Genomic DNA, 12,179 nt, shown 5'->3' with positions numbered 1-12,179 from the left:
TGAGTCTCAGTATCAGAATTGTTTTCTATGTATAATGTAGGGCTCACACAAATTACAGTGACAGAGAAGTGTTCTCTGTCAGCTGTGGCCCACCATTGTTTTTAAAAAATATATTTATTTATTCTTTTAATTTACATCCAAGTTAGTTAGAATATAGTGCAATAATGGTTTCAAGAGTAGATTCCAGTGATTCATCCCCTATGTATAACACCCACTGCTCATCCCAACAAGTGTCCTCCTTAATGCCCCTTGCCCATTTAGCCCATCCCCCCACCCACAACCGCACCAGCAACCCTCAGTTCTCTATATTTAAGAGTCTCTTATGTTTTGTCCCCCTCCCTGTTTTTATATTATTTTTGCTTCCCTTCCCTTATGTTCATCTGTTTTGTATCTTAAATTTCACATATGAGTGAAATCATATTTGTCTTTCCTTGACGAATTTCACTTAGCATAATACACTCTAGTTCCATCCATGTTGTTGCAAAGGGCAAGATTTCATTCTTTTTTTTTTTTTAATTTTTTTTTCAACGTTTATTTATCTTTGGGACAGAGAGAGACAGCATGAACGGGGGAGGGGCAGAGAGAGAGGGAGACACAGAATCGGAAACAGGCTCCAGGCTCTGAGCCATCAGCCCAGAGCCCGATGCGGGGCTCGAACTTACGGACCGCGAGATCATGACCTGGCTGAAGTCAGACGCTTAACCGACTGCGCCACCCAGGCGCCCCAAGATTTCATTCTTTATGATTGCCCAAGGCTTTCTCCTTAGGAGGCTTTGCCTTTTTATTTCAGAAGGGACAGCCTTCTGGGGGATTTCCATGTATATCTCACTGGCCAGAAGTATTCATATAGCCATCTATCTGCAAGGGAAGCTGCAGATTGAGTTTTAGCTTTCTTCTTCTTTTTTTGCTTAATTTTCTAAAATGTTTTTATTCATTTTTGAGAGAGAGAGAGACAGAGAGACAGAGCATGAGCTGGGGAGGGGCACAGAGAGAGAGGGAGACACAGAATCCGAAGCAGCCTCCAGGCTCTGAGGTGTCAGCACAGAGTCCAATGTGGAGCTCAAACCCACGAACTATGAGATCAGCACCTGAGCCGAAGTCGGGCACTTAACCGACTGAGCCACCCAGTGACCCTGAGTTTCGGCTTTCAAGCCTCATTAGGAGGTTGTGGGAAAGGACTATTAAATGAACCAACCTACAGTAACTGCCACAACACATGTGTAAATAACAATAAGCTACAAAAATGGTATGAAAAGGGCACAGATGAGAAGGAGGCAAGGCAACAAGACCAAGGAATCACCTAAAAAAGACTGTATGGAAATCCAACAGGAAATCTTGGAATTGGCATTTCCTTGGTAAAGTTGCTACTCACAGCCCAGCTTTCTGGCACTTAAGTGGCCCAAGAGTTGACTAGACACATCCAAGGCTGGTTCTTACCACAAGAGATTAAGGTATAATTTACTCTGCTAATTTATTTATTTATAGTAGGGACTATTCCAGAGTTGCAAATTCAATTTCCTGTGGGATCAGGCAGCTGATGTAAACAATATAGAGCAGCCAAACAAAAGCAATAAAAGTGGTAGAAACTAGTGAGGAAGAGAGAGGAAACCTATATAACAACTTCCAAATTAAAAAAAAATTTTTTTTAATTTAAACTGTGCAGATATTAAACTATCTGCATGTCCTGATATGCCCCCTAGTTTGTGATTTCTGGTCTATTCCTTCCTATTGATTAGAAAGTGCTCGCTTCCCTCTCAAGAATCACCTCTCCTGATCAACACTGTGTCTAGAAAACCAGCATGGGGGAGTCACGAGGCATGGGAGCATCAAATCAGAACAAGAAGGCAGATAGTTTTAGGAAAATCTATTCTGGGCCAAGCTGAGACCTGATGAAGTATATCAGTTCCCCACAATAGGTATATTCCTCTGGAAAGTCCCCGCTTGCAGATTCAGGGTCTTTGAGAAATACCTCCCAATCTTCTACTTACCGACCTTTGTTCTTTTGTGCCTTCTGCTACCAACCCTGGGGTATTGACTGTCCCGGTAGGGTCTAATATAATTAAGTTTCCATTTACTGACATAAAATCCCATTCCAGTCTGGCTTCCAGAGAATACAACCAGGTCACTCAGTTTGGAATTTCGGTCATCCCCACATTCTCTGGTTATCCAGATAATAGATGGTCTCTTTGTACAAACGAATCACAGATCGAATCACATCCATTTTATTTAACATTTAGGGTTAGTTTATAAGAGCTTGGAGGAGAGACCTCACTGTTGCCTTCCTGTGCCATAAAAACAAATGAAGTGTTATTGAAGCATTTTTTATTCTGTGAAGAAATTTCTTATCTAGTTTAGTAAATATAATAACTATGTGGAGGCCTGAGATCTTGAAAAAACAAAGAGGAAGGAGGGGTTATTGAATGAAGGAAAGAACAGAGAGAAGATCTGTTAACAGATCAAAGTTCTCAACATGCCCTTGCCCCACTCTAATCAATCACCAATCCAGTTGATTTTTCCCTTGAAGCATTCGTTGAATCTACTCCTTTTTTCCCTCTTTTTCATTTCCACTGCTATCAGCTTGTGTCCTGTCTGGACCACTGCAATAATTTTTAGGAGCTCAGTAGTCAACATCTTTAGCTCACGTCAATCAAGAGTTGAATGCTTAACCAACTGAGCCACCCAGGCACCCCAGAGCATGCAACTCTTTATCTTGGGGTCATGAGTTTGAACACCACGTTGGGTTTAGAGATTGCTTAAAAAATATTTCTTGTTAAAATTAAACAGAATGTACTCCAAAATCTAGAACACGCAATTTTGAACTTGGCAGAGGAAAGGGTTGAGAGTGTGTGTATGTGTGTAGGTTTGAGGGGGAAGCAGATACTAGGAAGAAGACGGAAGAAGAGAAGGGGAAGAGGGAGAAAAGTAGAGAATGTGAGAGAAGGGACATCAACTGGTAGGAGGGAGGCACCAGGGAGACCAAGAGTAGGCGTTGACGGGGAAAAGGAAATGGCACATGTGAACTTGTTGAGGGTGGACTACAGACAGGGTCTCTCTGTAAACCTCCATTAGAAGTGGGCAGGCTCAGTCTGTTATAAATCAGCGATTCCAATAGGCAGATGCTGTGAATGATTCTTTAGTTTATCCAGAAGACTAAAAGGAGAGGGGAGAGAAGGGAAGGAAACTGCCCCAGTCACATCAATTTAAAAGGAGTAATTTAAGCTTGAAGCTAGCTTCCAAAGTCTTTCATTCTGCGGGACAGTTAGAAGGCTTCAAATACAAATGATCAGTTGTCACAGTTGGTTCAAGCTCTTTTGGACTGAATTTTTATGAGGTCAAACGTTTCATTTCACATTGTAACAACTGGTATTTATATTAGCTCTTTGTAGATTTATAGAGGACTTTAACTGGCATAATCTAATTTAATCTACTAAAGCCACATTACTATAATCAGCCAATCATTCAACAACTCAAAGTTGCCAAAGGATTATTTGAAATGATGGCAATAAGAAACAATATACTTTAAGGATTATGTGAACTCAAATCCCAGACTGTAAGGGAAAAGCTGACTAATTTTTTTTTTTAAGTTTATTTATTTTTTGAGAGAGAGCGGGAGCAGGGGAGGGGCAGAGAGCTGAGGAAAGAGGATGTGAGGCAGCCTCCGTGCAGACATCAGAGAGCCCAGTGTGGGGCTCCAACTCAGGAGCCAGGAGATCACTAGCAGGGAGGTCATGAGCTGAGCCTAAATCCGAGGCTTAATAGACTGTGCCACCCAGTTGCCCCAAGCTGATTTTCAATGTTTTCTACATCGTGGTTTGATAGGCCTCTAATTCAGTTTCTGTAAATCTCCCTTGGTGTTCCCATTTGCAGAAACTCAATGTTTAATGCCTTGTACCATTTTTCAGGATCACAGTTAAGAAAAAAATTCCGGACTATGCCAGGAGCCACCTAAGTACCTGAACATAAATCTGCGGCAGAAGCGAGTCTTTTCCGCTTTTCTACTGGGGAGGGGGGCGGGGGTTGGAGGAGAGGCTGGGGCTTTCCCACTGAGAGGTCTGCTAGGTGGAATTCATCCCGATCCTGTGCTTTATTCTTTCTGACTTCTGCAACTCCCGCGGGACTATATCAAGGGCACATCCCGAAGGAGCAGAGGTATTAACTGCCTCACACCAGCGGAACAAACAAGTCTCTTGGCTCTATCGCTCTTCTCCAAGGCACTTTCACCTCACACTTCTAAAGCTTTAGGATTTACCTAGAGAGTTCTTGTGCTTCGATTCCACGGCAAGGGTGCATTTCCATGTCTACTCTCAATGAGGACCGGGCACGAGACTTTTCCTCTTTAAAAACAAAAGGTTGAAATGTCCATCGTGGCAGTGAAGAGGGGTGGCTCTAGCGAACAAGGAGCCTTATTACACAAAAATCTCAAGTCCCGCCCGCATCCCGCGCCCGGCTTTTATCCCCCCACGCCCGCCGACTCCCTCAGACCTCTAGGTGTGACCAAGGGCAAGGACTACAAAACAGAGACTTCTGGGGGAAGGAAGTGGCGCAAAGCATGCTGGGTTTAGACGGTGCCGCCGGGGAGACTCCTTCCTTACCGCGTGGTTGCTGCGTGCCTTTCGCTGTGAGGAGCTGTAACTGGTATATTTCTCGTTTGTCGGGATTAAACGTTAAACACCACCAGGTTTGAGTGCTGCTCTAAGTATCGTGCAGCTGCAAGCTAGGTCAGGGAGTCTGCGCTCTAGAGCCTTCGCTGCTGCCCCCCGGTTCGTGCATCTTCCAAACAAAAAAGAGGAAATGGTCGCAAATCCGAGGCCTCTCCCTGGCGGGATCCAGCGGAGAAACAGCCAGAGAGAGCGAGTGGGTGGATATCAAAGGAGTTTTGATTTTCAGGTTTGGCTAAAAGTGGTGTGGAGAGCAGACAGAGTTAAAGGGTTTGAGCATCTGCCGACCGGAGTTCAAGGCCAGGGCGAAGGCCATCTGGAGTGGTACTGGGTGGTCGAATATAGAAGTAAGCCGGATGAGTTAGCCCCATGGCAACTCGGGATCTACTAGCTTTCATATTGAATCGTGAATATCACCTATTTCCTGATACGGAACCTGAGGCAAATCACAAGATGTTCTCTCTGCCTAGCATAGGGATTGGGGCATTTGCTTGAGTGGAACATCTATATTAACCCGGACTGGTGGTGGTTTTTGATCTAGTCAGCTGGCAGCCATGAATGAATGGATGAAGAAAGGCCCCTTAGAATGGCAAGATTACACGTACAAAGAAGTCAAAGTGACAGCCAGTGAGAAGGATTATAAAGGATGGGTTTTAACCACAGACCCAGTTTCTGCCAAGTGAGTATGGGTCCTGCTTCCCAGAAATCATAATGACACCCCTTTGTGCTGCCTGTATGTTATATCCAAACTAAGGAAGTAGATAAATGAAAGCCATGTAAGAATTCGTGTGTGAGAATTGTATTGTCTTTAGGGGCGCCTGGGTGGCTCAGTTAAGCCTCTGACTTCAGCTCAGGTCATGATCTCACGGTTCATGAGTTCAAGCCCCGCATCAGGCTCTGCTGACAGCTCAGAGCCTGGAGCCTGCTTCAGATTCTGTCTCTCTCTCTCTGCCTCTACCCCGCTCACTCTCTATCAAAAATAAACATTAAAAAAATTAAAAAAAAAATTGTATAGCCTTTGAATCTAAGTGCTGTTCAAACTATGGATTACCCTGCCACCAGCCAGGTTTGTAGAAGTGAGACACTTTTTTGTTCTTACGTTTTTATTAGAAAATCTCAAGCATACATAAATGTAGAGAGAATAGGATAACAGACAACTAGCTTTACCTTTCCCTTCTAAATATCTTTAAGCACAGCTCATTTAATTTTGTTCATAAATGCCTCAATGTAACTTTTAATAGATAAGAACTCTAATAAATGTAACCACAATACCATTATCATTTTATTCATAAATACATCAATATATCTTTTAGCAGATAAAGTCTTTAATAACCACAATAACATTATAATACCCAATAAAAGTAATAATAACTTTATTAACAGTCGTGTTGAGATTTGTCTGGTTGTCACAAAAGTATCTTTTTGTATTGGTTTATCAATTTGGTTGATAACATCTCTCACGTATCTTGATCTGTGACTGTGCACTTTCTCTATTTAGTTTTCTTTTTTCTCCCCTCTATTATTTTGGAGAGAGGGAGAGCAAGTGAATGGGGAAGAGGGGTGAAGGGAGAGAGAATCTTAAGCAGTATCCACTGCTAAGCGTGGAGCCTGACTCAGGACCCTGGGATCAACACCTGAGCCGAAATTGAGAATTAGACACAACCAATTGTGCCTCCCAGGCACCCCATCTTTTTAGTTTTCCATGTCATTTATTTGTTGAAGAAATGGAATCATTTGTCTTACAGGGTTGAACACATTCTGAGTTTAGCTTATTGCATTCTCACAGTGTAGTTTATTTCATCCTCTGTATTTCTATAAGCTGGGATTCGTATCCAGAGGTTTGATCAGGATCAGATTTGTTTCTTGCAAGACTACTTTAAAGGTGGTGATACACACACACTTTTTAAATTTTGGAATGATTTTAGATTTATAGAAAAGAAAGTACAGACAGGACCCATCTACCCAGCTTCCCCTGATATTGGCATCTTAACCTAACTGTGGTACATTCCTCCAAACTAAAAATTTACATTAACTAAAGACCTGTCATTTGGATTGCAACAGTTTTTCCACTAATTGTTTGCCTTTTTTCTGTTCCAGGATCCAATCTAGGATCCCACATTTAATCATCATGTGTCCTTAGTCTCTGATCTGTGACAGCTTTTCAGTCTTTCCTTGTTTTTCATGACCTTGACACTTTTGAAGAGTACTGATGAGGTATTTTGTAGAAGGTCTCTCAATTTGGGTTTGTGTGATGCTTTCTCATAAATAGCCTGGGGTTATAGGCTTTGGGAAGAGTACCACAGAAGTGAAATCCCCTTCACATCACATTGCATCATATCATGTATTTTATTTAGTTAGGATTTTTGCATTTGTATTCATGAGTGAGATTAGCTTGTAGTTTTATTTTTTTAATTATCTCTGCTTTTGGTATTGGCCTCATTTAATGAGCTAAGGCACAGTCCACCTTTTATAGTCTCTAGAAGAGTTTGGTTAGATTAGAAATGTTTGGAGCCGGCTGGCTCAGTCAGTTTAAGCGTCTGACTTCGGCTCAGGTCATGATCTTGCGGTTTGTGAGTTTGAGCCCCGTGTCGGGCTCTGTGCTGACAGCTCGGAGCCTGGAGCCTGGTTCGGATTCTGTGTCTCCCCCTCTCTCTGCCCCTCCCATGCTCGTGCTCTCTCTCTGTCTCTCAGTAATAAATAACTGTTTCAAAAAAAGATAAAAATAAATGTTTGAACCTTGGAGCACCTGGCTGGTGGAGCACGCGACTTTCGGTGTTGGGGTTGTGGGTTTGAGCCCCACGTTGGGTTTGGAGATTACTTAAAATTAAAATCTTGGAAAAAAAAAAGAAATGTTTGAACCTTAAAAATTGTATATAATTTGTTGGTAAAACTGAGCCTTTCCCCCCCCTCTTATGGGAAAATATTCTTAAATACTTACTCAGTTTTTATTAATGATTATAAGATGATTTATATTCTCTCTTTCTTTGACTCAGTAGTAGAAATTTATATTTCCCAGGAAGTTTTCTGTTTTAATTTTCAAAACGATTGACATAAATTTGTTCCTAATACTTTATATTGCCAATCTTTGCTGCCTTTTTTCTCCATTCTAATTAATCTTGCTTGAGTTTTATGAATTTTACATGTTTATTTTTTCTTAAAAAATTTTTTTATACGTAATAAATAAAAAACTTTATTTGTGAGAGAGAGAGAGACAGAGCATGAGCAGGGGAGGGGCAGAGAGAGAGGGAGACACAAAATCCGAAGCAGGCTCCAGGCTCTGATCTATCAGCATAGGGCCCTATGCAGGGCTTGAACTCATGAACTGTGAGATGACCCGAGCTGAAGTAGGGCACTCAACCAACTGAGCCACCCAGGTGCCCCTACATGGTTTTGTTTTTTTTATCTTTTTGTTTTTTTCAAAGAGCCAACATTTGGCTTTGGTGATCTTGTTATTAACTCTTTTATTTTCTATTTCATTGATTTTGTGTTTTGTTATTTTCTTTCATCTACTTGGAAGGTGAGTTACTCAGTTGTTTTTGAACTCTGAAAGTTAAGTCTGTGCCCTTCTTTTCTAATATACGTTTAAGCCTTTCATAACTCTTTAATGCTTTAACTGCATTCCACAATGATTTAGGCTAGACAGAAAGTTTAGATGTGAGGCGCCTGGGTGGCTCAGTCGGCTAAGCGTCCGACTTTGGCTCAGGTCATGATCTCGCAGTTCGTGGTTTGAGCCCCACGTTGGGCTCTGTGCTGACAGCTCGGAGCCTGGAGCCTGCTTCGGATTCTGTGTCTCCCTCTCTCTCTGCCCCTCCCCTGATCCCACTCTGTGTCTCTCTCAAAAATAAATAAACGTTAAAAAAAAAAAAAAGCTTAGATGTATAGGACCCTCCATGAATACTTATTGACCAAGTACAAACATTTGATGGTGAGAGGATTAATTTTAAACAGGGAAGTTCTTCTTCCCTGGTTTCATTACCTGTTGGGGCTGGTGATGCCTCTCATTCCACTGCTTCTTCCATACATTTATGAGACGTTAGGTTTTTCTTGTACATATCTGCTGTGAACTTACTTTTCCTCCAAAGTATCGTCCTCGTGAACTTCCTAGAAGATGGCAGCATATCTGTGACTGGAATTATGGGCCATGCCGTGCAGACTGTCGAAACTGTGAACGAAGGGGACCATGGAGTGAGAGAGAAGCTGGCACATTTGTTCATGTCTGGAGACTGCAAGGCCTACAGCCCTGAGGACCTGGAGAAGAGGAAGAACAGCCTCAAGAAATGGCTGGAGAAGAACCACATTCCCATCACTGAACAGGGAGACTCACAACGGACTCTGTGTGTGGCTGGGGTGCTGACGATAGACCCCCCGTATGGCCCCGAAAATTGCAGCAGTTCTAATGAGATTATTCTGTCCCGTGTTCAGGATCTTATTCAGGGACATCTTGCAGCTCCGCAGTGAGAAGCCAAGAACTGGGGATGTGCCGATTGAAATAAGACTTCATTTTTATTTTTTCCTTCGTGAAGTGTTTGGATGTTAAGTCCATCATATTACAAGACTTCAGAGGCACACGTGTGTCGTGTGTGAGTTTTCGTTCTCTGTTGTTTTGGTCAAATCAAAGATGGGGATTATGAGTGCTAATAAATAGGTAAACCACACGGATAGTCTCACGTGCAACAAAATAGCACAAGGACCCTGAGATCAAGAGTTGCATGCTCTTCTGACTGAGCCGGCCAGACACCTCAGTGTCCTTCCTTTTAATTTCAACATACAGGTGTCTAGTTTGTTTGTTTGTTTGTTTGTTTTTTAAAAAAAAACCTTCAGAGGCTCTTGCAGGGGCAAATTATGCTCTTGATTGAATTTATTCAAGTAAACTTTATTTCTCTATTGTCTTGTTTCTCCTGTGTCCCAATGTATCTTTGTATCCTGAATTCCCAGGGTGGCTGGCACATAGCACCTGCTTAAAATAAGTTGGTTATATTGAAATTGTGAGCATAAGTGTGGGAGGATTTCCTGCAACCCCAATTTGGGTCTCAAACTAGCCGTGTAGCACACATTAGTTATAAACGGGACAATCAGCCTCCCTGTTAACTAATCAGATTGCACGCTTCAATTAATCCATCTTAGCCATGCTTACCGTGGAAAAGGATGGTATAAAGATTTGTGGGCTAGAAATAATGGGGACAGCTGGAGTTTAAATGGGAAAATGCATAGGTGAATGTCAGAGACAGAAGGGCGGCATTAACAAAAACGTCTATAATTACGGATTGTTTTGTGTTGGGTCTATAATCAATGGATTAGTTTCCTCCTCATATGGGATAGTCCCTTGGTGCCCGTGTACAGCATGGCCCTTGATTTGTAAAGACATCTGTCTTCTAAAGAGCATAATGCATCTTTGACATTTAGTCTGGTAATCTTGCTAATAATTAAGTCCTGAAACCAACTGCTTTGTTTTTTCAGTTCAAACGATAGGAGAAGGGTTACTGAGCCTAGAAATTATAGAATTATAGTTCCTAGGTAAGCTTTATGTTAGATTTCAACATTTTACAGTCATCTACCTATAGAGCTATATACTCCCATCCCCCTTTACCCCTTTTTAAAAACCCTATTTGTGTTTTATCATATTGGCCAAAGTCTGCTAGGTTGGACTCCCTTCAAATAATGGAAAGATAAGGAAAGGGTGTGTGTGTGTGTGTGTGTGTGTGTGTGTGTGCATATGTGTGTGTATGTGCGTGTATTTCAAACATTGTAATACGGGCCTGAGTGTGAGAACTTGAGTTGTTTTTTTTTCTTTTTTTTTCAATATATGAAATTTATTGTCCAGTTGGTTCCCATACAACACCCAGTGCTCATCCCAAAAGGTGCCCTCCTCACTACCCATCACCCACCCTCCCCTCCCACCCACCCCCCATCAACCCTCAGTTTGTTCTCAGTTTTTAAGAGTCTCTTATGCTTTGGCTCTCTCCCACTCTAACCTCTTTTTTTTTTTTTTTTTCCTTCCCCTCCCCCATGGGTTTCTGTCAAGTTTCTCAGGATCCACATAAGAGTAAAAACATATGGTATCTGTCTTTCTCTGTATGGCTTATTTCACTTAGCATCACACTCTCCAGTTCCATCCACGTTGCCACTAAGGGCCATATTTCGTTCTTTCTCATTGCCATGTAGTACTCCATTGTGTATATAAACCACAATTTCTTTATCCATTCATCAGTTGATGGACATTTAGGCTCTTTCCATAATTTGGCTATTGTTGAGAGTGCTGCTATAAACATTGGGGGACAAGTGCCCCTATGCATCAGTACTCCTGTATCCCTTGGGGAAATTCCTAGCAGTGCTATTGCTGGGTCATAGGGTAGGTCTATTTTTAATTTTCTGAGGAACCTCCACACTGTTTTCCAGAGTGCCTGCACCAATTTGCATTCCCACCAACAGTGCAAGAGGGTTCCTGTTTCTCCACATCCTCTCCAGCATCTATAGTCTCCTGATTTGAGAACTTGAGTTTTGTAGTGGAAAACATTAGCAGTATTAGTGTCACATGCAAATTGTATTTCCTTTTTTTTTTTTTAAGTTTATTTATTTACTTTGAAGTGGGGGGTGTTGGGGTAGAGAGAGAGAGGGGGAGAGAGAATCCCAAGCAGGCTCCCAGCTATCAGCACAGAGCCCAACGAGGGGCTTTGATCTCATGAACTGTGAGATCGTGACCTGAGCCAAAATCCAGAGTCAGATGCTCAGCCGACTGAGTCCCCTGGGTGCCTCAAGTACTCTGTATTTTGGTAACAACGTGATGGACTCATAAATTCTTATTCACACAGTACATGTTGATTGCAGTTGATGTGGGCATAACTTTTCAGAGAGATGTGTGGGCATAATTTGTATCTGACTAGTAACTAATAGCCAGACTTTGTAAGTGGTTACCCATTTTGTTTAAATAGGTTTTCTCCACCTTGGCACTACTGACATCGTGAACTGGATAATTTGTTGGGGGGGGGGGGTAGGGGAGGCTCCTGTGCATTGTAGGGTATTTAGCAGCATCTCTGGCTTCCGACCACTAGATGCCAGGAGTACACCCCGATCCCCACTCAGTTGTGCTGCCTCCAGATACCGCCAAATGTCCCCCGGTGGGCAAAATTGCCTCCAGTTGAGAACCACTCGTTGAAAACAAGCAAAATCTACATTTTCTCCTGTGAGGAAACCTCCTTATGGTCCTTGTACATGATAAGGTCCTGTATTATAGTTAATCGACCTCCATGGACAAATAGAGTCTTCCTTGAAAGGTTAGCAGATACTTTGGAGACATTTGAAACCCAAGGATGGAATGAGGCAAACTTATTAAAGGGGGACTCTGGAGAAGTAAATGAGTCGTTTTAGCTACGTTATCCCGTTTTGAATTATTGCAGAAGAAAATCAGCCGTGGATAATCTCCCCTTTATAAAACAAGTTCAACTTGGAAGGAAAATTAACTCCTTCAGGACATTTTCAATAAAGCCTAGGTTGGAGGACGTAGCAGTAACTGCATTTTGGGAA

General features: G+C 42.2%; 1 protein-coding gene across 2 annotated transcripts; it reads left to right on the top strand.

Moving 5' to 3' along the window:
• The first annotated feature begins 4,504 nt into the window (after positions 1-4,504).
• GEMIN6 (gem nuclear organelle associated protein 6) lies at positions 4,505-9,552 on the top strand. Of its 2 annotated transcripts, none has more exons than XM_015076746.3 (3): positions 4,505-4,635; positions 5,200-5,337; positions 8,741-9,552. In XM_015076746.3, the coding sequence occupies exons 1-3, from the start codon at positions 4,550-4,552 to the stop codon at positions 9,114-9,116; spliced, it is 600 nt and encodes a 199-aa protein (XP_014932232.2). In that variant the 5' UTR covers positions 4,505-4,549; the 3' UTR covers positions 9,117-9,552. The 2 variants fall into 2 exon arrangements, with proteins under 2 accessions (XP_014932232.2, XP_014932233.1); XM_015076747.3 differs by having other exon boundaries at positions 4,530-4,635; positions 5,204-5,337.
• The last annotated feature ends 2,627 nt before the right edge of the window (positions 9,553-12,179 follow it).

This window comes from Acinonyx jubatus, chromosome A3, assembly GCF_027475565.1.
Source record: "Acinonyx jubatus isolate Ajub_Pintada_27869175 chromosome A3, VMU_Ajub_asm_v1.0, whole genome shotgun sequence".
NCBI classification, from domain to species: Eukaryota; Metazoa; Chordata; class Mammalia; order Carnivora; family Felidae; genus Acinonyx; species Acinonyx jubatus.
The sequence above is the reverse complement of the archived record's forward strand: the minus strand, read 5'-3'. Positions and strand labels throughout refer to the sequence as shown.